Source organism: Tilletiaria anomala (assembly GCF_000711695.1).
Source record: "Tilletiaria anomala UBC 951 chromosome Unknown K437scaffold_62, whole genome shotgun sequence".
Lineage (NCBI taxonomy): Eukaryota > Fungi > Basidiomycota > Exobasidiomycetes > Georgefischeriales > Tilletiariaceae > Tilletiaria > Tilletiaria anomala.
The window spans coordinates 82,706-105,943 of record NW_013546960.1 but is presented as its reverse complement, the minus strand read 5'-3'; the positions used below and the strand labels follow the sequence as shown (position 1 = coordinate 105,943).

The 23,238-nt window shown below is 58.0% G+C and overlaps 6 protein-coding genes across 6 annotated transcripts; 3 read left to right on the top strand and 3 right to left on the bottom strand.

Annotated features, from left to right (window-relative positions):
• Positions 1-3,100, top strand: K437DRAFT_248546 (MCM-domain-containing protein). The gene is made up of 4 exons (XM_013386903.1): positions 1-831; positions 909-1,887; positions 1,993-2,086; positions 2,168-3,100. Exons 1-4 carry the CDS (start codon positions 354-356, stop codon positions 3,056-3,058), a joined length of 2,442 nt encoding a protein of 813 aa, XP_013242357.1. The 5' UTR covers positions 1-353; the 3' UTR covers positions 3,059-3,100.
• Positions 3,101-3,293: 193 nt separating this feature from the next.
• Positions 3,294-6,362, bottom strand: K437DRAFT_257549 (rhomboid-domain-containing protein). The gene is made up of 5 exons (XM_013386902.1): positions 4,616-6,362; positions 4,296-4,538; positions 4,060-4,174; positions 3,773-3,958; positions 3,294-3,667 (listed from the first exon to the last, which is right to left on the bottom strand). Exons 1-5 carry the CDS (start codon positions 5,933-5,935, stop codon positions 3,579-3,581), a joined length of 1,953 nt encoding a protein of 650 aa, XP_013242356.1. The 5' UTR covers positions 5,936-6,362; the 3' UTR covers positions 3,294-3,578.
• Positions 6,363-7,989: 1,627 nt separating this feature from the next.
• K437DRAFT_269169 (uncharacterized protein) lies at positions 7,990-12,524 on the top strand (the record flags this gene model as incomplete). Its single annotated transcript, XM_013386901.1, has 3 exons — positions 7,990-10,037; positions 10,119-10,298; positions 10,373-12,524. The coding sequence occupies 3 exons, from the start codon at positions 7,990-7,992 to the stop codon at positions 12,522-12,524; spliced, it is 4,380 nt and encodes a 1,459-aa protein (XP_013242355.1).
• Positions 12,525-12,588: 64 nt separating this feature from the next.
• On the bottom strand, positions 12,589-13,993 carry K437DRAFT_274942 (Translin). The gene is made up of 2 exons (XM_013386900.1): positions 13,400-13,993; positions 12,589-13,325 (listed from the first exon to the last, which is right to left on the bottom strand). The coding sequence occupies exons 1-2, from the start codon at positions 13,844-13,846 to the stop codon at positions 12,708-12,710; spliced, it is 1,065 nt and encodes a 354-aa protein (XP_013242354.1). The 5' UTR covers positions 13,847-13,993; the 3' UTR covers positions 12,589-12,707.
• A 250-nt stretch (positions 13,994-14,243) lies between these two features.
• On the top strand, positions 14,244-21,115 carry K437DRAFT_274941 (uncharacterized protein). Its single transcript, XM_013386899.1, has 6 exons — positions 14,244-14,429; positions 14,538-14,821; positions 14,881-19,267; positions 19,339-19,377; positions 19,449-20,128; positions 20,201-21,115. The coding sequence occupies exons 1-6, from the start codon at positions 14,379-14,381 to the stop codon at positions 21,000-21,002; spliced, it is 6,243 nt and encodes a 2,080-aa protein (XP_013242353.1). The 5' UTR covers positions 14,244-14,378; the 3' UTR covers positions 21,003-21,115.
• K437DRAFT_248535 (uncharacterized protein) lies at positions 20,976-23,205 on the bottom strand. Its single transcript, XM_013386898.1, has 2 exons — positions 21,584-23,205; positions 20,976-21,493 (listed from the first exon to the last, which is right to left on the bottom strand). Exons 1-2 carry the CDS (start codon positions 23,059-23,061, stop codon positions 21,169-21,171), a joined length of 1,803 nt encoding a protein of 600 aa, XP_013242352.1. The 5' UTR covers positions 23,062-23,205; the 3' UTR covers positions 20,976-21,168.
• Between the last annotated feature and the right edge of the window lie 33 nt (positions 23,206-23,238).

Here is a 23,238-nt window from a genome sequence, read left to right as displayed (position 1 = left end):
GAAATGCCGGCGACGACGAGCCGCTCTTCTTCCCTTCCTCAACGCAGGCCTCCAACACTCCCCGGCGTGTCTTTCGCGGCGAGTTGCAGAACGGCACCGCCCTCGCCTCTTCGCCGCTCGCCCAGCGCCGACGCGACCCTGCCTTCGCCGCCGCCGCTGGCGCCGGCACCGCGTCCAATCTCGGCTCGGAGCTCAACTTTGACTTTTCCGACCTGGGCAGTCACCGTCAGCGCACAACGCACAATGACGTCCCCTCGCTAAGTCAGGCGGGCAACACGGATGAACTGGGCAGCAGCGCGGCGGACCTGCCCACCAAGGTCATCTGGGGCACTCACGTCAGCATCAACGACACCATGACCTCCTTCCGCTCCTTCCTCCGCAGCTTCCGCCTCAAGTATCGGTGGGTGCACGAGCGCAAGAACAACGCCGCTGGCAAGGATGGCGCATCTGCTGCTGCTGCCACATCTGGCCTGCAGGGGCTCGACCACAGCGCACAGGCAGGCGAGAAGCTGCTCTACGAAGAGTACCTCCGTGTCATGCGCCAGACCGACCAGGTCAACCTCAACCTGCGCGTCGACGATCTCGCCGCTTTTGCGCCGAGTAAGAAGCTCGCCGCGCTCCTACATAAGTACCCGCAGGAGGTGATCCCGATCATGGACCAGGTCCTCAAGGACGAGATGATCGGGCTCGCCGAGGAAGACAACAGAAACCATGTTCACGGCATGGAGGGCGAGGCCGGCAAGGCCGAGATCGAAGTCATCGAGGGCAACCTCTACAAGGTCCGCCCATTCGGCCTCGACAATACCAACATGCGCGACCTCAATCCGAGCGGTACGTCTCACGCGACGGCGGGCCGCTGCGCGGGTCTACGACACGTGTTGACATTTGCTTTACTCTCCCCCACGCAGACATTGACAAGCTCGTCACAATCCGCGGTCTGGTCATCCGCGCGACGCCGATCGTGCCGCAGATGAAGCAGGCATTCTTCCGCTGCCTCGTCTGCAGCCATACGGTCACCGTCGACATTGACCGCAACAGGATCGCCGAGCCGGACCGCTGCCCGCGCGAGGTGTGCAACCAGCTCGGCACGATGAACCTCATCCACAACCGTTCCGACTTTAGCGACCGCCAGGTGGTCCGCCTGCAGGAGACGCCCGACGTCGTCCCCGATGGCCAGACGCCGCACACGGTCAGCCTGTGCGTGTACGACGAGCTGGTCGACGTCGCCAAGCCCGGCGATCGCGTCGCGATTACCGGCATCTTCCGCTCTGAGCCAACGCGTATCCACCCGCGCGCGCGCACGCAAAAGTCCCTCTTCAAGACCTTCCTCGATGTCGTGCACATCAGGCGCGGCGACACGAAGCGCATGGGCATCGACGCGAGCACCAGGGACCGCGATGAGGCGCGCCACAGCCACAGCAGCCAGGCCGTCGGCGTCGGCGGTGAGGAGGAGGAGGAGGGGGTGCGTGACGCCGATACGCCCCTTCACGGCGCAGCAGACACCGCCGCCAACAATGCCACGCAGCACGAACTGGTCGCCAAGATGTACGAGGTGGCCAGCCGCCCAGACGCGTACGAGCTGCTCTCGCGCTCACTCGCGCCGAGCATCTACGAGATGGATGACGTCAAGAAGGGCATCCTCCTCCAGCTCTTCGGCGGCACCAACAAGTCCATCCACACCGGCGGTGGCCAAGGCGGCCCCCGCTACCGTGGTGACATCAACGTTCTCATGGTTGGCGACCCCGGCACGAGCAAGTCCCAGATCCTCAAATACGTCCACCGCATCGCGCCGCGCGGCGTCTACGCCAGCGGCAAGGGCTCCAGCGCCGTCGGCTTGACCGCGTACGTCACCCGCGACCCGGACACCAAGCAGCTGGTCCTTGAGAGGTGCGTTGTTGTATCCTGCCATCCGCTCACCGCCTCCCCTCTGCGTACCTGATCGTCCCAGCTGACAGCTTTTCGCGACATTTCGCTCCTCCTTCTCGTTCGCAGCGGCGCTCTGGTGCTGTCCGACGGGGGTGTTTGCTGCATCGACGAGTTTGACAAGATGGCCGACGCCACGCGTAGCGTGCTGCACGAAGTCATGGTACGTCGGCAGGCGCACCAAGCGAGCGGAATGTCCATGTGCACACGCTGACCTTCCAAATCTGTGCTGCTGTTGCTGCAGGAACAACAAACCGTCTCGATCGCAAAGGCGGGCATCATAACCACCCTGAATGCACGCACCTCCGTCCTCGCGGCGGCAAACCCGATAGGGTCCAAGTACAACATCAAGCTCCCGATCACCAAGAACATCGATCTCCCTCCGACGCTAATCAGCAGGTTCGATCTCGTTTACCTTGTCCTTGACAAGATCGACGAGGCGTCCGACCGCCGGCTGGCGCGCCACTTGGTCAGCCTCTATCTCGAAGACCGGCCCAGCAGCTCTACCAAGGAGCTGCTCTCAATCGAGATGCTGACGAGCTACATCTCCTACGCCCGCAACAACATCTCGCCCCTCCTCACCGCTGAGGCAGCCGACGCACTCGCGCAGGAGTATGTCGAGCTGCGCCGCGCAGGCGAGGACCCCCGCAGCTCCGAGCGCCGCATCACCGCCACGACACGCCAGCTCGAGAGCATGATCCGCCTCTCCGAGGCGCATGCCCGCATGCGCTTCTCCACCGAAGTCACCACCGCCGACGTCGAGGAGGCCGCGCGCCTAATCCGCGAGGCGGCCAAGTCGAGCGCGACCGACCCCGTCACGGGCCTCATCGACCTGGACCTCATCAACACGGGCGCAGGCTTGCACCAGCGCAAGCTCGCCGGCGATCTGCGCCGCGAGTTCCTCCAGCTCCTCGACACCATGGGCGGCACCGGTCGTAACCAGACGCACCAGGGCTCTGCGCCTGCCGCGCGAGCGGTGCGCTACAACGAGATCGCAAAGGCGCTCAACGAGCAAAGCACTGTCCCTATCGACCCGTCCGAGCTGTATACCCTTGTCAGGACGCTCGAGTCCGAGGGCATCTTGAAGTGCGCAGGCGACCGCGAGCGGCGCACTGTCCGCAAGATCATTGCTTAGAATATGCGCGTGGAGAAGGAGGATCTCTAGTCATTGTAGATGTGTATTGTACTTTATTGAATGTACGAACCTGTGTAACATCTACTCGCTCCTGCCGCTGCATTTGACACCGACATGGCATGCCAACGTAACAGATATCCGACTTTGCACGCCCCCATCCCCCCTTCCTTTCGCACAGCCACCAATCCCTTCGGAGAACTTCGCACTGCTCACGCCGCGCGGACCGCTCTCAAAGCTGCTGTTGGGGAAAGTGTCCTTTGTGGTGCGATTGTGCTGTCTAAAGTACATACCCGGCGTCCACCTGGGGGCTGTAAAGCGACCGGCACGATCGAACGAGGAGTGTTCGCGGGTTTGCGATACAGGCCGTTGTGAGCAAATTGCGCGTGCAATGCTGGTGGTGAGAAAAAAAATCCATTGAGAGCATTGATGGGGTGGGTGAGTTTGTCTGGTATGCGAACCGTTCTACGAGCTATCGTCGGAGTTGTAAGCGTTTGTGCCGGAAGCGCTCGGCGCAATGCTGCTAATGGTTGCTACTACCGGAGCTGGAGCTGGTTGTAGACCCTGTCTGGATTCCGTTGAGCGGGTCTTTGCACTGACTGAATGTGGGCACTGTCGAGCGGGCGAAAGGATGGCATGAAGCACACGGCGTCCAAGTCAGCATTGGAGTTCGCTAGCAAGCATGCAAGAGGTATGAAGGCAGAAAAGCGTACGCACAGCAGGAAAGGTATCGGCACCAAGTGCATGCTTTGGTAGGGTCGCTGCTGCTTTCGAAATTGAGGACGAGGCCGACGATGAAGCCGATCAAAAGACCAAGGCAAACGATTCGGATGCCCCAGATGATGCCACGGTGCGCCCGAGTGGAGTGTATGCTGGGGCCAAAGATGAAGCCGCCAAGAAGACCTACGAACAGAAAGTGTGAGCGTCAGCCTCAGGATGACAGAAGGGCCATTCGGTGCGAGAACACACAGAAGCAGTTGCATAGCCGCCCGCGATTCACTCACCAACAGCTGCACCCCCGATGTGGCTAAAGTTATCGCTGTATGGCAGAAGCCCTAGACCGAGTGAGAAAACGGTGAAGAATATTGCGACGGTCAAACGAAGCTTTGCCCTCATTTCCTGTGACGTACAAAGCATTGTGCGCGCAATGTCAGCTACACCTGCTCACGTGGCCTTTAGTGTGAGTGCAGCATGCCAGACACAGTGCAGTGCCACAGGTGAAGGAAGAAGAGGCACTCACATATTTCCAATTGTAGATCAGATCCGTAATTTCGACCGCGATGCACGAAAAGATGCTGCCACTCGCTCCGACGGCTGGCAATCCTGTGAGGCCAAAGCTGGCGCCGAGAAGGTTGCCGCCGATGCCGCCGAGGACGTAGACGATAGTGTAGTAGACCGATCCGAGCAGTTTTTCGGTGTCGGTGCAAAGAAAAATCTGCGCGAGCATGTTGAAGAGGATATGGACGACGCCGCCGTGTAGGAACTGGAGGAGTTGAGCGGCGCGAGCGTTGGTCAGTCTCATGAGCACGATCAGAACCTGTCAAGTACCTGTTGACTCACAATAGGCACGACGAGCCTCCACTGCTGATTCGGCTTGGTGGGATCCGCCAAGCCACACAGGTCCGCGAGCGTGCAGAGTTGGTTGGCCATGTAGACGCCTCCATTGTCCGCATTGGCGTACTGCAAGCAGGGAAGCTTGGCCGTGCTGGGGTCCACGGCCGGGATGCTGCGCATGCAGGGGACAAAGCGCGCGCCAAAGCTGATAAGGAACTCGGGCGAGGGCCCGATCCACGGGTTGAAAGTCGGATGCGTCTGGATCGCCGAGCCGGTCACTTGACTGCTCTTGATCAGCTCACTGACGAATGCACCGAGGTAAGCCAGGCCAAACAGGTAACTGACCGGCGCAAAGCGCTGCCGCCCGATCCCCCGCCGCCGCTTCTCGATCGCTTCTTGCAGAGAGCCTTTCGGATAGCCAAACGGTCCCGCCGCCCCGGCGCCGGTGTCGTACGAGTTGATACCGAGCAGGTTACTGCCGCTGAATGGGAAGCCTCTGCCCCCGCTGTTCTTGCCGTATGCCCCTGCGCTCGCGCCTGCATCTCCATAGTCGTAGTATCTGCGGTCATTCGGATCCCCATGTAGCCGATCATTGCCCGTTGTGCCTTCGTTGCCGTTTGCTGCTGCCATGTTGGAGAATAGGATGGGTTCTTGCGGCCCTCGCGAGAGCTGCTTTCTCTCGTCTTCTTCGTCGTCGGCGTAGCCCATGCTCCCCCCATGGCCTCGCAGCGGCAACGTAGGATTAGAGGCTTCGTAGCCGGCGTGTCCGTAGTTCTTAGCATAGCCTTGCCCCGAAGAAGCATGGTCATCGTAGTAGCTTGCAGAGGATTCCTGGCGGTTGTGCATGTGCCCTTGTCTTTGCAGGGGCGGATACCCGGAGCTGTCGATGCTGGTTTGTGCTTGGTGATGGTGGTACGGTTGCGGAATGGATGGTACATCGTCTCCTCCATGCGCCTGTTCCATGTCGTACTGATATTGGCTGATCGAATCGGCTGGACGGAGCGTGTCACTTCGCATCAGGGACAACCCTCCGGCGACGCCAGGGGCTTGCTGGCTCCCTGCATCGCTTTTCGAAGGCACCGGCGGCGGAGCTGCCGCTGTACTGCTGTGGATCCGACTGTGGCTCTGGCCGTCCTCGTAAAGCGAGTCATCGCCGTCATGGTTGTGATCACGGTAGTATGACGGCGGCTGGCCACACTCTTTTTCGTAGCCGTGACCGTAGGGAGCCAAGATGCTTGTGTTCGAGTCGGATCTCACGTGCGAGTAGGGCTCGTAGGTCCGGTTGTGGTCGTAGGCGCTGCTGTTGGCGCCTTGGTAGTAGGACATTTTCGAGGCGCTTGCAGGAAGGGGAAAGCGACGCTTTCAAGTCGGAGTCAAGGGCAAGGTAAACGTGTGGTTGACAGATGAGAGGGCAGGTGCGCCCGAATCTCAAGGAGGATGCCCTCCGTGACAAGAGCGGATTGACTGGATTCTGTTGAAGGCTGTACGTAATGGGATGCAACGATGCCTGCCCCAGACTTCCCAACAACACTAGTGGGGAGGGAAGTGTGAACGTGTGATGGATGACATAGACGATAGACAAGCAGGGGCGTCCTCGGACATCGCATCTTATAACAACGAAAGGCACCGACTGCAATTGGACGGGCAAACGAACACTCACATCAATGGATGCCGGAGCCGCTTTGACGTCCACCCAGACTACAGCATGGGAATCACATGCATCGCATCTCTCGTCCAGAACGCTGAATTCAGGCACAATGTATATGGCCTTGAGAGGGTGCCCTAATCGAATACCGAATGCTGCAAAAATGCCGTTCATCGGCAGTGTGACCATGCAACCCGAGACTCGCCTCAGCAGGCCTCCACTGTTGCTCTGCTCAGGTTAGTAGTACATGCGAATCAATACACGCCCGAACGATTTTATCTCCCATACAATACATGAGCTGCCCAATCCGAATCCTTGGCGCCGGTGAGAGCGCTACGAGCGGAGCTGCATGCATGCTGCCTTGATATCAATGTCCCTAATAAAGGAGCACCGCCCTCATGCGGATCGGCTTGGAAGTGGCACAGCATTTGCATAGCCCTTCGATAACTCTGACGCGCACAGCTCTTCATTCGTTCTCGGCCGAGAGAATCAGCTTTACCATCCTGCGAAAAGAACACCTTTTCTCGAGCTTTCGAGTTTCGAGTGATACTCGCTCCTTGTCGATCAGCAGAGGATTTGTATGTAGAGATGCCTAGAGAAGGTTGAGAGTGCTTGCCTTCTGCCATTGCGAGGCGCACAACGAGCGATATACCAAGGCCACCACCGTCGCTTGGACAGGAAATGGGCAGAGCTCTGGTGGCACGGAGTGAGACGCTGGGGATGTTGCGAGTAGAATCTACTTCGGCCCCCTGTGGTTCCTCTCCATCACACTCTCTGGTTTCCGTTCATACTCCACCTTCATCTCTTGCTCACGCCTCGGCCGTTGGGACATCATCCAGACACAATGCGCTCCCTGGCAGTGCCCGGAAGTGCCATGGCCATGGCCAAAACAAGATTTGAGATGCAGCACCCTGCTCCCGCATCACGCACGCAGTTCGGGACAGTGCCGAGCCAGGTGCAACCCGCTGCAGTGGCACACTGCTAGACAACTTGTACCGCACAGACATGTTGAGCTCGCTCACCCGCCCGCTTGTTGCCCGCTGACTTCGATTTCTGAGCTATCTGATGCCAGTGTGCAATCTGCTGGCCGGACAGAGAACATCAACGCAGCTGTTTCGCCCCATCCCTCCGCAAGCCGTCGACTTTGAGCCTGCTGCTGGTTGGCACTGGTTTCGACACCCCGTCTGTGCCCACGCTCACTCCCGCATCCCGGATCCTCTGCGTGCAGTCTGACCACTAGCATCAACACCTCGTCGTCCTACCCTCATGCCCTGTCCTTTGCTCTCCTTCCTTTTCGTTCTCTTCTCACCTTCTCTGCATCTTGGTCTCCTCCTCGCATCACCCTTTCCCCTTCTTCCTGACCTTTGAAAGGCAGCGCCTCCCCCTCGACCACGACAAGAGGGCAGGTCTCCCACACGTCGCATTGGTCCCTCCACTTTCCTCTCTCATTCCCCTTTCCACGTTCGACTTGCTCTCCTCGAGCGCCTGACCTACACTCATTCTCTATACCACCAAGCCTCCGTGAGGTTTCTGTACGTTCGTTCCTCGACCGCAGCGCGGTCTTCATTCACAATCAGCGACACGGCCCCGATTCCCAGGAGGACATCATACTGACACAGAAAAAAGGAAAATGGGAACGAGCGACAACATGCTCGCTCCTTCAACGTCAATCGCACCCCAGACATCGACAGCTTCACATCAGCACTCGAGATACCGTCGGCGACGACGGTCTACCATGAGCAATTCTAGCAACGTCGACAACTTACAACCATGCCAGGCCCACAGACACTCGTCTACCTTAGCTCTTTACGCGCTGCTGGCGAGCGCAGCTGCACTCTCCGCCTCAGGTGCAGCGGCCTCCCCGGCCTCCTCACCGTCCGCGCTCGTTGCAAGCGCCGGTACGGGCAAGGCTCGGGTGCAGCATGAGGAAGAGGCAGAGGGTTATGCAGGGCTCCACCAGCGCAGTGCTGCCCCGTCATTTACCACGAGACAGGCAAGCTGGTGGTCCATCATTTCGCGCTCTGAACCCAATAATGCATCCTCGTCGTCATCACCGGCAGCACGTGTGTACTCTAGGGCGAAAGCGAAAGCCCAAACGCAAGAGCAGGCAGAGCAAGGCGTCATCATCGATGACGAGATCGTCAATCATGCTGTCAGGCAGGAGACATCTCCCCAGCCCGTAATCGTGACCGTCTCGAGCGATAGCGACAGCGACGGCATTGGTGAGAACGACATGGACGCACAGGCGACAACGCCATTGGAAGCGACACAGCAAGGCCAGACTCATTCATCGTTTGAGCAGCTCCTCGGCTACCACCAGGACAACTACGCTGCCGTCTCGTCCTCAATGCACCAGCAACGACGCCAAGCTGAGCGAGATCCTGCAGCAGCCGCAATGGCAGCAGCGGCCAATCGACGCGATGGTGCGCCGTTGGGCCGCCGTCCGCTCGCAGCGAGGGCGGTGCAGAACTTGCAACTTCTCGTTTCGCGCGCGCTCGTTGGTGATGAGCAGGACCGTGCCACACAAGCGATTCCCGCAGCGTACACCGTCGTACCAGTGGAACCTGCGTCCGCAGAAGCAGCAGCAGCAGGGCAAATAGAAAGCGCTATCAGGCTCAGTCCGCAGCAATCGAGCCGCGTCCTGGGGCAGAGCATTTCTACGCGCGCACCATTGCGTAGGACCAACTGGCTCCTGCGAGCCAACGAGCCCGAGATGCGACGCGCCTCGTCCAGCGAATCAGATAGTGATTCCGGCTCTGGGGACGGTGCCAGTAAGAAACATAGCCAGGAGGGAAGTGGAAGCGGCAGCAGTAGCAGTAGCAGGAGAAGAAAGTCGTCGGCTTCGTCAAAGGATGGTGATGGGTCATCCAATGACGACAGCTCAGACGGCAGTAGTAGTAGTAGCAAGAAGAAGGCTTCGTCCTCTGTCAAGCATGGCAGTGACAGCGATGCAAGCAGTGGCTCAGGAAGCGGTACATCTTCAATGCAGCTGAAGAAGACGCCGATCCCCTCCGCCAAGAGTCACACCAAAGCCCAAAACGAAAAGAAGGGCAACAGCAACGATGATTCTGGTTCCGGCTCCGGCAGTGGTAGCGGAAGCGGAAGCGGCAGCTCAGGCGACGAGTCGAGCAGCAGCAAGAGCAAGAGCGCAGCGGACAAGACCAACAAGGCCACGGCTTCCAAGGCGTCATCGAGTGATAAAGTTAAGAGCACGTCAAAGAACCATACCAAGGCTGAAGAGTCCAGTGCGTCCTCTTCATCTGGCTCCGTCGCAGCGGCAGCGGCAGCAACATACACGACTACGATGCCAGTGCTCGCCACCTGGTCCAGTGGCACTTCCACTTGGACCGCGACGCAAGCCTGGACGACCGCTACCGTCGTGCCTACATCGTCGTCATTCGTGAATGCAAAGGGCGGTGCCGCAGGTGGAAGAGCAGGTGCGCAAGATGGGAGCGCCCTGCCCGCCGACTACGGTGCGCCGTCTGCTAACGGTGGCTCTGCGGCTGCGGCTGTAGCGACAACAAGGGCAACGACGCCGAGCAAGAAAGAGCAGATGAACGCTGCCGCCATCGTCAGTGCTAGTTCCAAGGCCGTCGCCGCGGCTGCTGCTGTCCAGACTGACTTGCCGAACTTGATGAATGTCGCTTCGGATTCAACACCTGCGCCTGGTGCCTCGGTGAACGGGAGCAACTTTACGTCTGCCATTGGAGCCTCGTCCAACCTTTGGATCAGCCCCGCACCCGGCCAGATCTTTGCAGGTGGCCAGGATGTCGTCGTCTCCTGGTGAGCTTGGCTCTTTCCATACTGCTGTTGCCGTCGAGCTGACATGTCTTTGATGCTGCTCTTGTCTCTTCGCTTGCTCAGGCACTCTTCTTCAACCCAAAATACAGACGCCAGCGATGCACAGATGCGACTGTGCCTACTCAACTCTCCGACGGATCTGCAGGCAGCCATGGCCGGCACGCTCGACCAGGACGCATGTGGCAAAGCAACAGCGCCGAATGTCAACACCGATCTGCACGGTTCATCGTACTCGATCGTGTTGTGAGTGCGCTCGATGCATAGACCGACGAAGATCTTCGCTCGGGTACTCATGTTTACCTTTTCTTCTCTCATAGCTCCGCACCAAACGTCACAGTTGCCAACAGCTTCTTCATCATGCTCGACAACGTCCCACTGTCTCAATCTAGTGGCCCTTGGAAGAACAACGGACAGAAGCAAGCCGACAGCAGTGACAGCGAGGCGGGATCTAGCGCAGACTCAGGCTCAAGCTCAAGTTCTGACTCCAATTCGGACTCTGGCTCTGGTTCCGGCGACGGCAGCTCTTCATCTAGTGGCTACTATGGCGATGGCTCATCCTCGAGCGACGACGGATCCTCTTCCTCGGCATCGTCTGGGAACAACGGCAGGTCAACCAGTGGAAGCGGTGATGGAAGCAATAGCTACGGCAGCAGGCGCTGGTCATCCTTGGAGCGCGAGAAGAAGCAGAAGATAAACAGCAGGGACCACCGTCGCCGCGACGGCGCTTCTTCGGGCGTCTCGTCGATCTTGACGCCCGCCTTCGTGCTGGCGCCATTCGGTTCCCCGACGACAGCAGTGGCGCTGAATGCTATTCTGCCTAACTCTGCGTCATCCAGCCCCGAAGCAAGCGAGTCCAGCAGCGGGGTCGACAACAGCAAGTCCCTCGGTGGGACCTCCAAGGCGGCCATCGCTGTACCATGCGCGCTCGCTGGCGCAGCGGCCCTCGCCGGTCTCGCCCTGTGGATGTACAAGAGAGGTCGTAAGTCTGCTTCAAGGGAGGCATCCGAGCTTCGCGACCAGGAGGAGGAAGCACGCGAAAAGGCGGAGGATGTGCGCTTCGGCTTGGGGGGAGCAGCGATGCAGGCGCAGAGAAACGGACGCGTGCCACCAAGGCGCGTCTTTGGCTCTGCTGAGTCGCAGCGTTACCACAACGCATGTGCTTCCCTCTCCGAGGCCATCATCGCCCGATCACAGTCGTGCCACCACTCTGTCAACAGCAAGAGCGGCGGCTCAGAGGAAAAGTACAGCGGCACCTACACGCAGCGCCCCATTCTCTCGGGTCGCAGCAAGGACAGATACACGAACCCCTTCCACGACGACATACCCGTGCTGGCTTATGGCAACCAGGCACCTTCGGGCAAAGGAGAGAATCTTCGACGGCAAAATCGCTACCGTAAGCTCCACACCTGCTCGACCCACTTTGGTATCTCGCGATCCAGCACTTTGTCATCCTCTGGCTCCCACAGGACGGGCTGTTCGTGCACCAGCCGCACTTCGAAAGGTGGCGAGCACATGGCTGCGCAAGATAGTCTCGCTCGAGACCCGCCGATCTACAATGCTGCAGACTTTGATCCACCTGTCTTGACGTTCACCTCGCCGACAGCTACATCGATCTCTTCTGGTTGTGCTTCCGCTTACAGCGGCTTCAGCCACGGCTACGGTCACGAGCAGAAGCCCTTGCCGCAAGAATCGATGCTGCCTGCCTTAACGACACCTGCCGAAGCGTACAACATGCGCGCCGGTCCACCCGTCCGCAACATCCCGCTGAACGCTTCTCCGTCAGCAGCTGGCTTCTTCCTGTTCCCGCGCTCTTGTGCAACGGGCAAAGCGGAGGACGCGCTCACCCGTCTTCCGTCGCTTGCGAATGCTGCAACAGCGGCAGGGGCGGGAGCACACTTGCCACCGAGCCACGCGCGCAAAGTCTCGCGAGAGCTGCCAGCCCTGCCGAATCCTTTCACGGAGGGCATCTCAGTTTCTACAAGTCAAGGAAAGACCGGCGACGCCAGCGACAATGTGAATGTCAAGTCGCCTGGCTCGCTCTACTCTCAAGATAGTGACAACATCGGCGGAAGCGGTGACACCCCACTTATGGCTGCACTCGCCAGGATCAGCCCACCACGTGCGTCTGTCTCTCCGCGGGCGTTCTCTGTCGCCATCAGCGCACGTCGCGCAAAGAACTCTTCTTCTTCCTCCTCCGTCAATTCTGGCTGTGGTTCGGAGACTGAGGGCGAGGGTGAACGCCCCACCTGCTTCGACGCAAAGGCGTCTGCTGAGGCTATTGCCAAGACAGAGGCAAGGATCAACAGACGCAACTCGCTAGCTTCCACTACCAGCAGCAGCGTCGCCAGCGTTGCGGCGCCCACTTCGGACCTGTACGACAAGCTTCGCAGGGTCCTCGGCGGCGGCGGCGGCAGCGGCAGCTGCACTGGCAATGCCCCAGCCACCGCGCCTTCTAAATCGGTTGTGTAAGTGCCAATCTTTTGCGGATGTGCTGTACTGTAGATTGTCATCGTGCAACGGGTAACTTGTTGGGCTCTCTAATGTCAGCGCTCTTTTGCCCAGCAAGCAAGTGGGCAACAGACCTGGTCTGCTTGCGCACGCTGATGAGGGGGAGGTGAGTATATGCTACAGTAGTATCTAAGGGAGAATTGTTCAATCGCTATCGAAGTTGGTGTGCACATCTTCGCCGCCGCCGTCGCGGCGACCTGAATGCCCGCCTTGGCGTGGGCGCTTATTGCCTCCGCCAACACGCCCCGCGTCATCAGCAGCTGAGGGCGCCGCTGCCGACGAAGGCACGGCCGCAGAAAGGAGCGCGCGGCGGAGCATCTCGTTGCGTGCGCCCGCGTCGCCGCCGGCGTACTCGCGCTCGCGCACCTTAATGCTGTACAGTAGCTGCTCAATCTTCCGCGCGCTCTGATCGGTGACGGCTTGCTTCTTGTTCAGCTCGCCGCGGCTGATGTATGGTGTGAAGGTTTCGAGGTGAGCATATAGTGCACGGATGGTCGACAAGACGGAGGCGACGACTGCGTCTGGCGCCGTCGGTACATAGCCGGGTTCGGACGTGGAGGAGGTGCCGAGCCCGACGGCGTTAGTCGCGTGGCGCATCAGCTCGCCGGATAGGTCACAGAGGCCGAGGAGGTAGCGATGTGGTGGGATGAGCAGTGTTGTGCCTGCGCCAGACGACGATAAGTCTCGGAAGCGCTCTTGCAGGACAGAGTATGGAAGAATTGCACCATGCTCAAGGTAGTGCAGGAAGGAAATTGCTTCGATCTACCAATATGTAGAGATAGAAAGGTCAGTTATCACAAATTTGTACCAACATGGTACGCTAAAAGACGACGCACATATTCTTCCAAGCCCTGGCCAAATGCCCGTTCGTAGCGATCCACATGCAGCACAGCTGGCGGCAACCAGTCGTTGGTTGTTTGGACATCGTTGCTGCTGCTGCCGCTTTGTTGCGCATGCTCTGGCCCTAAGCGCTCCTGCTGTGCAGTCTTGATGATCAAACGGGTGATTTCATCTGCCTTGTTCTCCGCCTGCTCGAGCACTTTCCTGTTGGCTGGGTGGACGAGCCGTCCTGTGCCGCTGCTACTCTGTGCCGTTTCAGCATCTCCTCCCTGTCGAACAGCGTCAGCGCATGGGTTGTAGCGCTGCAGAAGGAAGATGAGCTTCTTGCTCTCGGCAGTCACGTCGCGGCTGAAACGGACGAGGCGCTCGTTGCGGTCGTGGTGTGAGTCAAGCTCGGCGCGGAAGCCGGCGAATGCGTCGAGGAGAGTGGAGGGGGAGGTCATCGTGCTGCTGTGGCCAGCTGTTACCAGTCAGCACATGCCAGCGCGCCTGCCCGCCTGCGCTCCTGCTCCGTTCTCTGATCTTTCCTTTCTCCACCACAACGGTGATGACCTTGGCATTCGGCACGGCTATACAAAGCCATCCCCCACCATGGGCGACGACTGCGGCGACGATAATTAAAAGGGCAACTTGACAATCGTCTTGGCAGAAAGATAACCCTACTTTTAGCGCAGGGTTATTAGACAATTACGTAAGCAGGCTGACGACGCTCAAGACACCGAATGACGCGTCCATGAGAACAGAGTGTGACGACGGCGACGGCGACGGCGATGACACCCCCGACGTTGCTTCGCTGTTTTGTGCATCTACCCTGGGTTCTCTCTCTTTAGGCAATCCTGACTTTGAACGCCAAGGGAGAGAAAGCGGTCTGGCTCGCACCTCAACGCCGCATCGTGTGAGCTCGGACAGCAGAAGCAATCAAGTGAAAAGAGCACTTCCCAAAGCGAAACAACCACCCAACCGGGCGCTTTCAAAATGGACGAGCAAGACTTCGAAGACATCCTTGAGATCGACTCGCCAGACGAGGTGGGTAGACGCTTTTTCTTTCCCCCTGCCCATGCCGTAGAGGGTGCATGAGCTTGGAATCGCTGGCTCCAGTGTTCACACCATTCGAATCCTTATACCCTTCGTCAGCCACTCGTCGACATCGAAGACGAAGAGGAAGACCAAGAGAATGCTGCGCTCGATCAGGACCAACAACATGCACGAAAATCGACTAGTGCAACAGCAGCAGCAAGGAAATTTTCAAATCGATCAAAACTAGCCGAAGGCAGCAAAGGCAACACCACAAGGGACCCGAGAAAGGAAATGCTAGATTGGCCGCAATCGCTGCCCTACCCATGCGAGACGCTCGAAGAATTTGACGACCGTCTCGAATTTGTTGCCAGGCGCCTAATCGACGTTGTCAGAACAAAAGAGTGAGTGAGGAGAGCAAGTGTATCACCTTAATTTACTGACGCACCGGACACTTGGGCAGCTTTGACATTGGGCTAGTACAGTGGAACCACAAGCTGCAATGCCTCCTTTCCCTCAAATACCCAATGAAGCGTGTGATGCGTGCACGCCTAGCACGCCTTTACTACCACCTTTCTGTCATGCCCGGCCTAGACGCGCGCCTGGTCGAGCTCTGTGCGCAAATGTGCATGACACTCGTGGAGAGCAAGAAGCGCATCGACATCCGCGACCTCGTCCTACCATGGCGGCCTCTATACGACCTGCTTGAGAAGGACCTCTTCCCAAAACAGCGTCGCACAGGCCTTACCAACGTCAGTACTACCTTACTCGACCTCGCTGAGAGTGCGCAGCGCTTCTTCCACCCACGCGCGACGCGCGAGATGCTCCACACCTTTCTCCCGCGCATGGACGGGAACAGTTTCGACAGCGTCATCGCCACGCAGGCGTTCCTCGTCCACTTCCTCCCCATCTCGCACGGTCAGCCGCACGTGTGGCTCAAAATGATGTTCCGCCTCTGGCAGAGTTTCGAGAGCTCTCTTTGGGACGACCAGATGCTCGACCTGCTCGCCAGGCTCGCGGACATGCATGTGCTCAACCCAGAGCAAGGCGATGAGCAGCTGGTCATGCACCAAGCTGGAATGAATGCGGATCCGGTAGATTGGCTACGAGAAGCTGGTATCTCATCGCTGCCTCCGCCGTCATCCTCTGAAGATTCAGATGATGAAGACGAGGGCATGGCGCCGCTCGATGTTGCAGGATCACCTTCCGCAGTGAACGGAGAATCACGTTCATCCATACCGTCCAAATCGACCGCATCAGACACGCCACCTCCTGGAAGCCTGTGGCGCGATGTGGGGATCTTCACCGACGCACAGTACACACTGATCATGACCAAGTGCTTGCGCTCAGCGGGCCTCCCAGTCGGGGCCAACAAGGCTGCCAATTCGGCCCTTATGGCGCAGTCCTCGCTCGCCCGCACTGGGTCAGACGCCTCAGCGAGCGGAACCACTCTCAATATGAAGAAGCCCAGCGACCGGCTTCAGAGCTTCGCGACCATAATTGCATTTAGCATCAGCCCCGACGGCCCGGTGCATCTACTCGAGGAAGAACAGGTAGCCGAGGGTAGCGCCACAGCAAGCGAAGGTTCGACGCCGACGGTTGCAAACACGCCGATGGAGGGTCGCTCACCTCGTCTTGGGCCCAAGGAAGCGAACACGACTGGTGGTGTACAGACTTTCCTCGCTGGAAGCAAGGCGATCGACCACCTGGCGCGCTTCATTCAGGCGACCGAGAGCTTCTTCCACCCGTCCAATTGGGGTGCCTGGCAGATCCAGCTCTCCTCGCTCGTCCAGTACCTTACATGGGAGTTCCTGCGGCGAATCAAGGAGGAAGAGAAGCCGGACTGCAACGTTCCGAAGAGCAAGCGCATCAACAAGCTCATCCGCCGCACCTTCGTCAAAATTCTCCGCCACGTCTGCCTCATGAGCATGTTCGCCAAGGATCCGCTCACCGTCTCGAACAGCCAGCTCGCGCTTAAGCGCATGGCCATCATCGAGCCGGATCTAATCGTCCCCGAGATCCTCTCACGGGCCGTCCCCAGCTTGGAAGCGCTCGAGACCACGCACCGCACCACGTCGGTCATCTCTAGCCTTGGTACGATGAGCTTCCCGATCACCGCACGTCATCTTTACCCGGAAGGGGCAAAGCACCTCGTCCCACTTATGAACCTCTGCCTCCCCGGCATCGACCTGAACGATCCGATCAAGACGATCGCCACTTCCGTCTTCTACCTCATGGTCGTCATATCGCTCAAGATCGACGACCTCAACCGCCCTGAGTTGTCCTCCAACGAAGGAATTTCATTGCAGCAGCAGCACGAACCACCGTCCATCATGGACGTCGATCCCGAGATGGAGCGTCGGCTCGATTTCACGGACGAGGAGAACAAGGCTTTTGACGAGGCGCAGCATCAGCTCGTCAAAATGAGCACGAGCGCGGCCGAAGAGTGGGCCGTCGGCTTCTTCCGTCGTGTCCTGCAGCTCTTCGAGGCATTGCCGGAGGAAGGCAAGAACGGCCGCATAGGCGGCAAGTCAGAGCAGCAGGTTGTCACGTCCGTCCTCGGCGCGTGTGACGTCATCTGCGGTAGCCTGAGTCCTTATTTATTTGACACATGCTTCAACATTGTCGCCGAGCACTGCGCCAGCAACGTCTCCGCCAATAGCGTCTCCGTCGTCGGCGCGCTCATCGGCTCGTTCGCACGTGCATCGAGCGGCAAGGTGCTCAAGCGTATGCTCCCACAATGTATGTCTGCCATCCAGTACGAGCTCGATAATGGCGCCAGCGCTGTCCGGACGACCAAGACGACTGAGGCGGTTGCAGCTGACACAGCACTGCACTGGCATCTGCATATCCTCATTCATTCGCTCAGCGGCTCTGGGCCCCGTCTGCTCGCGCACAAGGAAGAGCTCATCCGCTTCATGCTCATGCTCGTTGAGCGCTGCAAGAACGAGAGGACGTACAGCATCACGTCGCGCCTCGTCGCCAAGATCGTCGTCGTGCTTAGCTTCTACTACCCGAACGAGTCGCACTTTGTCAATGCAGATGAGTGGGCCTCTGACGAGATGCAGACGAATTCGCACCTCCACTGGGGCAAGTTGTACACCGCTAAGGAAGCTAAAGTCTCGTGGCACGTCCCAAGCAAGGACGAGATTGACATGGTGCTCGAGCTCTTCGACCGTTTTGCGACGCCGTTGCTCGATGAAGTCGACAACCTGCTTCGAAGCAACCAGCCGCGTGACAAGAACTGGTCGACCGACTTTTGCCGACTCTTGTCCTACGTGAAGCAGATTCACTCGGCTGTGCCGCATTTGATTCTGTTGCCAGAGACAGGAGGGGGAGCTGAGGCAAGCGATGCCGGTATCGAGGAGCCAGAGTTCATTCGCCCGCCGCCGCGATTTAAATCTACCTTCCTGCTCAAGGACCCGGATGACCTGCGCTACCAGAAAGCACTTTCTTTCCGTCAGCGCTTCGGCAACACGCTCCTCCTCGCGGCACAGACAACGCAGCAAAGCGACGCAGAGGATCAGATCGACTGTGTCAAGCTGTTGCTGCGTTCCATTCGATCATTCATGACGCAATATGCCTTCAGCTCCGACGATGACGCGGCCAATTCGCACCAACTCAGCTTCTACCGGAACATGACCAAGCTGTATGCCAAGCAGAAGCACTTCCCGCGCGTCTTTTGGATCCGCAGGGCTGCATTTTACAATACCTCCCGCAGCCGCCTCAACAGCTTCCACCGACGCAGGACACAGCTCGACGATGAATTGATCAGCTTCGTGCTCGAGATGTGTCTGTCGAATTACGTGGGCATCCGCAAGACGGCTCAGAATTCACTCGAGAGCATCACGTCGCACTTTGACGGTACAAAGGCACTGTCGTTCCCCAAGTTATTCGAGGCCATCAAGCCTGGCGTTTCGGATGACAGAATGAAAGGCGCGCTCTACGTGCTCGGCTCGAAAGGCTATTCCAACATGGCCATCCTCGACGCGCGTTTCAGCCTCCGCTACGTCACGGGGTTGCTTGCAGCGCAGCACCATTCCAAACCGTCAATCCAGAAACTCGTTCGAGGCATATTGGGAGACTTTGTTGTGCGCTTCGCTGAGCCCTCCACATCAAAGGCGAGGCTCGCGACACCCGAGCCTCTTCTCGAAGCCGCGTCCTTCTTGGAAGGCGGGTTATCAGAGCAGCACCGGCAGTCGGACACCGTCTTGCTCCAAAAAGTGGAAGCGTTCCGCCAGCAGCGCATTCGGTTGGTTGATCAGCTTCACACGGATCTTGCCATTCAGGTCTTGGAAATTGCGCAAGCCAAGGAGACGCACTGGGCCTTTGCCTTGTACGCAGCAAAACTGCTTCGCGTTCTAGTTCGCCGCGACAAGCCCCTGTCACCCGACCTCGCACGATACTTTGCGGAACAAATAAACTCGGACAATCCTCAAATGCGTAGAAGTGCACAAATCGGTCTCGTCAAGGTGCTGTATCTGCTCAAGCTCAGAACGATGTGCAAGACAGAGGAAGACCTTGTTCTCATGCGCACAAGCAACCCCTTGAAGCGTGTGGAGCAGCTGCCGTCACCTGTCGGGCAAGGTCTCACGGACGCGTACTTCGCCGACTTTGCCAGCGAACTTTCTGTCGACTCAAAGCTGCGAGACAAGACTTCTCAAGGGTGGCTCGTCTGGTCCGACAGCGCCGCTTACTACGCCTTACCGAGTGAAGGCACAGATACTGCGTTCGACTGGGACCCGACTTCGGCCGCTGCAGTGACTGCGGCTCGCGAGGTCATGTCCCAGGAAACTTGGTGGAAGAAGTTATTTGAGCATCTGTCGCAGGAGAAGGATCGCGACTTCATTGTGAGTGGTGGCACTGCTCTCCATGTTTCCAGGCGAAGGCACTGACTCTTTAGCTTGTGTTCTGCTTGCAGGGCGCCGAGACGATTAACTTTATCAAGTCGATCTTCCAGGTGAGGGGGAGGATATTGTTGATATAGATTCTGGACGAGACACTGACGACTGTTCCATCATTGCTGCCTAGGTGTATGGCCATGTAATGCTCGAATATGTGCAGACGCAGACTGAAGCGTACATCCAGGAGCGTGATCGACATAAACATCGTGCAGCTGCGGAGATCATCAGCGGTGTCGTGCGGGGTGCCAAGCATTGGCCGCTCCCAGTTCAAGACAGGCTCTGGAAGTGGCTAGGTGGCTTGCTTCCTCGCATCTTCAAGGAGGCCACACCGGACAGTCAGCCCGCCTGGCAGATGTGTGTCGAATACATGCTTCACCAACGCGACCCTCGTCGAGCTGTGCCTCTTGTCAAGTATGTCTTGCAAACAGCTAAGGACAGCATCGCAAAGGAAGGTGACAGTCCTTGGGAGCAGTCGAAGGCCCAAAATCTGCTTCGAGGGGTGCTTGTTTCGCTCGACACGAAGTTTTCGCCATGGGCAAAGGATTTCATCACGCTGTACGACGCCCATTTTGCCAGCGAATACGTTGAAGTACGCGTCTTTATCAGCGAGAGCTTGGCCGACCTCGAGCTACTTGGCGCTCACCCTTCATTTGGCAGCGTCGATCTTTTCCTCAAGGATTGCCTCCAGAACACGGGAAGTCTTCTCGCCCGACCTGGAATGTATAAGGCCCGCCTCGAGAGGTTGTCCAAACAGCTCACACAATGGCGGACAGAGCGTGTACCAACGTCTCAAGGCTCTTCGCAGTAGTGAGTCTTCTAATGGGCAGACACTGCTCGGCTAATGAACACTGGGCTGATCAAACATTGTGGCTATTGCAGTGACCGTGCCGCGATGACGGCTCTGTACTGGATCAATACGACCATGGGCGACCATCGTAACAGCGCTCTCGCTTGTGAAGTGATTCCGTTCCTGCCGCATATATTTGCAATGCTTGAACTTCATGACAACAGGGAGCTTTCAGTGGAGGCAAGGAAGGTTCTCACAAGGATTTCCACGTTCCCATACGCTTCGGAATCCGTCCCTTTACTCGTGCATCAGATCATCGACCTCATTAGATCTTCCAAGGAGTCCTGGCGACTCCGTCTCGATGCCTTGCCGGTTCTCCAGGTAGTCTACTTCCAAAATCTTTTCTATCTGGATCCACCACTCATGCAAGACATCATCGAGCTCCTCTTCGGGCTGCTGACCGATCCGCATCTGGAGGTGCGCGAAATGGCTGCGACTACCCTTTCAGGCATCGTACGCTGTTCACAACGGAAGCTCATCAAGCGTCTGAAGGACCGTTTCACTGCCATCGTTCTCGAGACGCGTCTGCCAAAACGCACCTCGCCCGAGTTCGGCTCCAAGCTTGTCAAGCTCCACTCTGGTCTGTTGGGCGCGACAGCCCTGATTTCTGCATTCCCGTACGAGATACCACCTTGGATGCCCGCGTTCATCTGCGACACGGTTGCGCAACACGCCGAGGATCCAGTCCCGATTTCCACGACCATCCGAAAATGCGCTGCCGACTTTAAAAGAACGCACCAAGATACGTGGGAACAGGATTCCAAGAAATTCAGCGCGGAGCAGCTACAAGAAGTTACCGATTTTACTCTCGGCCGCAGCGATTACTTTGCATAAAAGCTTGGTGCTCCTTCATGTTTGCATCTTCTCGACCCGCAATCCAAATGGTACAACATAGAGGTAATCTAGCAATGTAGTCTACTCAACAGCATAAATGTCCTTGGCATATTTTCCGAGAAAGAGGGGTCAGGTTCGGGCTGGTACGCTTGCCACGCGAAAGTCGTTACTGGCTTTCAGCTGAACCAGATCTTGTTCGCCCCCGACCCCGTTCATCATCTTTTGCTTCGACCGCTGCGCTGCTTGTGACCTTTCTCTGACCGGTCTCTTCGGCTGCGAATTCGTCCGTTGATTTTCTCTCGCCCCCGCTCTCTTCCGTCTCGACATCTTTCGTAGGAGCGGTTTCGTCCGGATCCGCTTCTGTGACATTGCTCTCCTTTTCGATAGAAGCGTCGCGCAGGCGCAGGTGCTTCTGCTTGACGTGCGCCACGACGTCTGTTTTGCCCTTCGGCAGGCGAGGAAGTCTCAGTCGCGAGCGTACCACCATCACGCTTTAAAAATGAAAGGTGAAGGGTAGGATGATCAGTTATCCAGCATGACGGCATCGGGTTAGACCTCCAAGCCTGTAGAGGGATACGCACGGCACGCTGGATTTTTGCACAAGGTAATGTGACGTTCTTCCCAGCAGGATGCCCTTCAAAGACCCTAAACCGCGTGAACCGACGATGACCATGTTGGGCTCGTAGAAATCAATTAGGTCCAATAGCATATGCCGAGCATTCTTCGCATGAATCGCCTGGCAGCTGATCCTGACGCCGAGTCTGGTGCGCTGCAGCAGTGCTGTTGCTTGTCTCGCGAGAATGAGCGCCTGGTTCTGCCGGATTTTCTGGTGTTCCGACCTTGCCTCTTTTGACTCGTTCTTATGATCGAGCGTGTCGAATTTTGAGTCGGTCTCCATAACCGAGACGATGAGCGTCTCGTCTCCATCGCGCAGGACCGTCCCGATCGTCCATTCGGCAGCGTAAGCGGCCTCCTCGCTTCCATCACTCGCCACGACGTAGCGCTTGGGTCGAGTTCGCGTCGCAGTAGCCGCTTCAAATTCGCCGTGGACTAGGGTGATGGTGCATCGGTTGCGCTCGAAGATCGGTCGACTCGCAATGAGCGCGTGATCGCCTGTGGGAGTGTGGCTTCTGCTCCCCTTTGGTGCCGAACGTAACGCCTGCCAGGCTTGCGATTCAGCAAGAACAACATTTGGCGCAGTTATATGCTCATCCTCGTCATCACCATCATTGCCGTCCTCTGCACTGCCCAGAAGCTCATTGCTCGGCGCAGCCGCGCAGCCTTCCCCTTCTGACCCCTCGTATAAGTCTAGGCATCCAGCATTGAATAAGGTGTTATCGAGAAGGACCGGATCAATGTCAAAGACGTCGTCCTCCTCTTCTGCCTCGTCAATGGATTCTTCTGTGCCTGTCTCGTTCTCTGGCTCGATTGCACCATTCGAAATGGCCGGCTTGCTGCTGCTAGTTTCCTCTTCTCCCTCGAGGAGGGAACTGCTAGAGCTCTTCACGGTGGTGGTGCTACCCTTGCTGTCCGACCTACCACGGGAAGAGAAAGCGTTATTCCTCGGACAGACGGGGGAAGATGCGCTGTCGGTTTCCTCGTCCGAATCGCTGGTGTCACTGTCCGAATTGCGTGCAAAGCCCCTGTCATTCCCAGCGCCTCTGTTACGACCAATGGCCGAGCTTCCCTGAGCTGCTTCTTGCTCCTCCTTTTCGTCCGATGGGTCTTTCATCAATCGAGTGGCACTGCTGCTCCTGCGATGCCCGCTGCCGCGAAAGGGGCTGATGCTCCTGCCAGCTCGGAGGAACGCCTTGCGTCTCCTCCCTTTGGTCCTCGTGCTGTCCTCGCGCAGGGCGCCGATGGAGAAAGGATTGTTTCCCGGCTCTGCGATGGCGAGCACCGGTGCCAAGGCTGCGCTGATGCCAGCTTGAGCAGCATGGTGGAGGATGTAATGATGGCCCTTGTGATGCGGTGTAACCTGCTGTGGCTGCCTTAGCGACGAGGACGACGGCGAAGATGAACTGGACGCTGGCGCGTTGGGTCCATCGGTGGAGCTCATGGCGCCGAGATCTGAGTGCGTATGTGCCCCGGGAAACTGTTTGACTGACGCCAGCAGTCGCCAGCTCGTCGGTGCTCGACACGATTGACCGAAGGACGGAGAATGGCTCGAGCGAAGCGCTTGTGAGCCAACGTCAGTTCCTACCGAGGTTGGGTTGGCGATGAGGAGGATTGGGTA

Bases quoted from the DNA above. Each gene is read 5' to 3' on its own strand.
- K437DRAFT_257549 (XM_013386902.1), bottom strand. From the start codon at position 5,935: ATGTCCTACTACCAAGGCGCCAACAGCAGCGCCTACGACCACAACCGG. The intron at 4,539-4,615 runs GTGAGTCAACAG...CAACTCCTCCAG, and splicing joins GGAGGCTCGTCGTGCCTATT to TTCCTACACGGCGGCGTCGT. The intron at 4,175-4,295 runs GTGAGTGCCTCT...TGTACGTCACAG, and splicing joins TGATCTACAATTGGAAATAT to GAAATGAGGGCAAAGCTTCG.
- K437DRAFT_274942 (XM_013386900.1), bottom strand. From the start codon at position 13,846: ATGACCTCCCCCTCCACTCTCCTCGACGCATTCGCCGGCTTCCGCGCC. The intron at 13,326-13,399 runs GTGCGTCGTCTT...ACATATTGGTAG, and splicing joins GCCAGGGCTTGGAAGAATAT to ATCGAAGCAATTTCCTTCCT.
- K437DRAFT_248535 (XM_013386898.1), bottom strand. From the start codon at position 23,061: ATGAGCTCCACCGATGGACCCAACGCGCCAGCGTCCAGTTCATCTTCG. The intron at 21,494-21,583 runs GTGCGTATCCCT...TCATTTTTAAAG, and splicing joins GTGCAAAAATCCAGCGTGCC to CGTGATGGTGGTACGCTCGC.
- K437DRAFT_248546 (XM_013386903.1), top strand. From the start codon at position 354: ATGACCTCCTTCCGCTCCTTCCTCCGCAGCTTCCGCCTCAAGTATCGG. The intron at 832-908 runs GTACGTCTCACG...TCCCCCACGCAG, and splicing joins GCGCGACCTCAATCCGAGCG to ACATTGACAAGCTCGTCACA. The intron at 1,888-1,992 runs GTGCGTTGTTGT...TCTCGTTCGCAG, and splicing joins AAGCAGCTGGTCCTTGAGAG to CGGCGCTCTGGTGCTGTCCG.
- K437DRAFT_274941 (XM_013386899.1), top strand. From the start codon at position 14,379: ATGGACGAGCAAGACTTCGAAGACATCCTTGAGATCGACTCGCCAGAC. The intron at 14,430-14,537 runs GTGGGTAGACGC...ACCCTTCGTCAG, and splicing joins AGATCGACTCGCCAGACGAG to CCACTCGTCGACATCGAAGA. The intron at 19,268-19,338 runs GTGAGTGGTGGC...TTCTGCTTGCAG, and splicing joins AGAAGGATCGCGACTTCATT to GGCGCCGAGACGATTAACTT.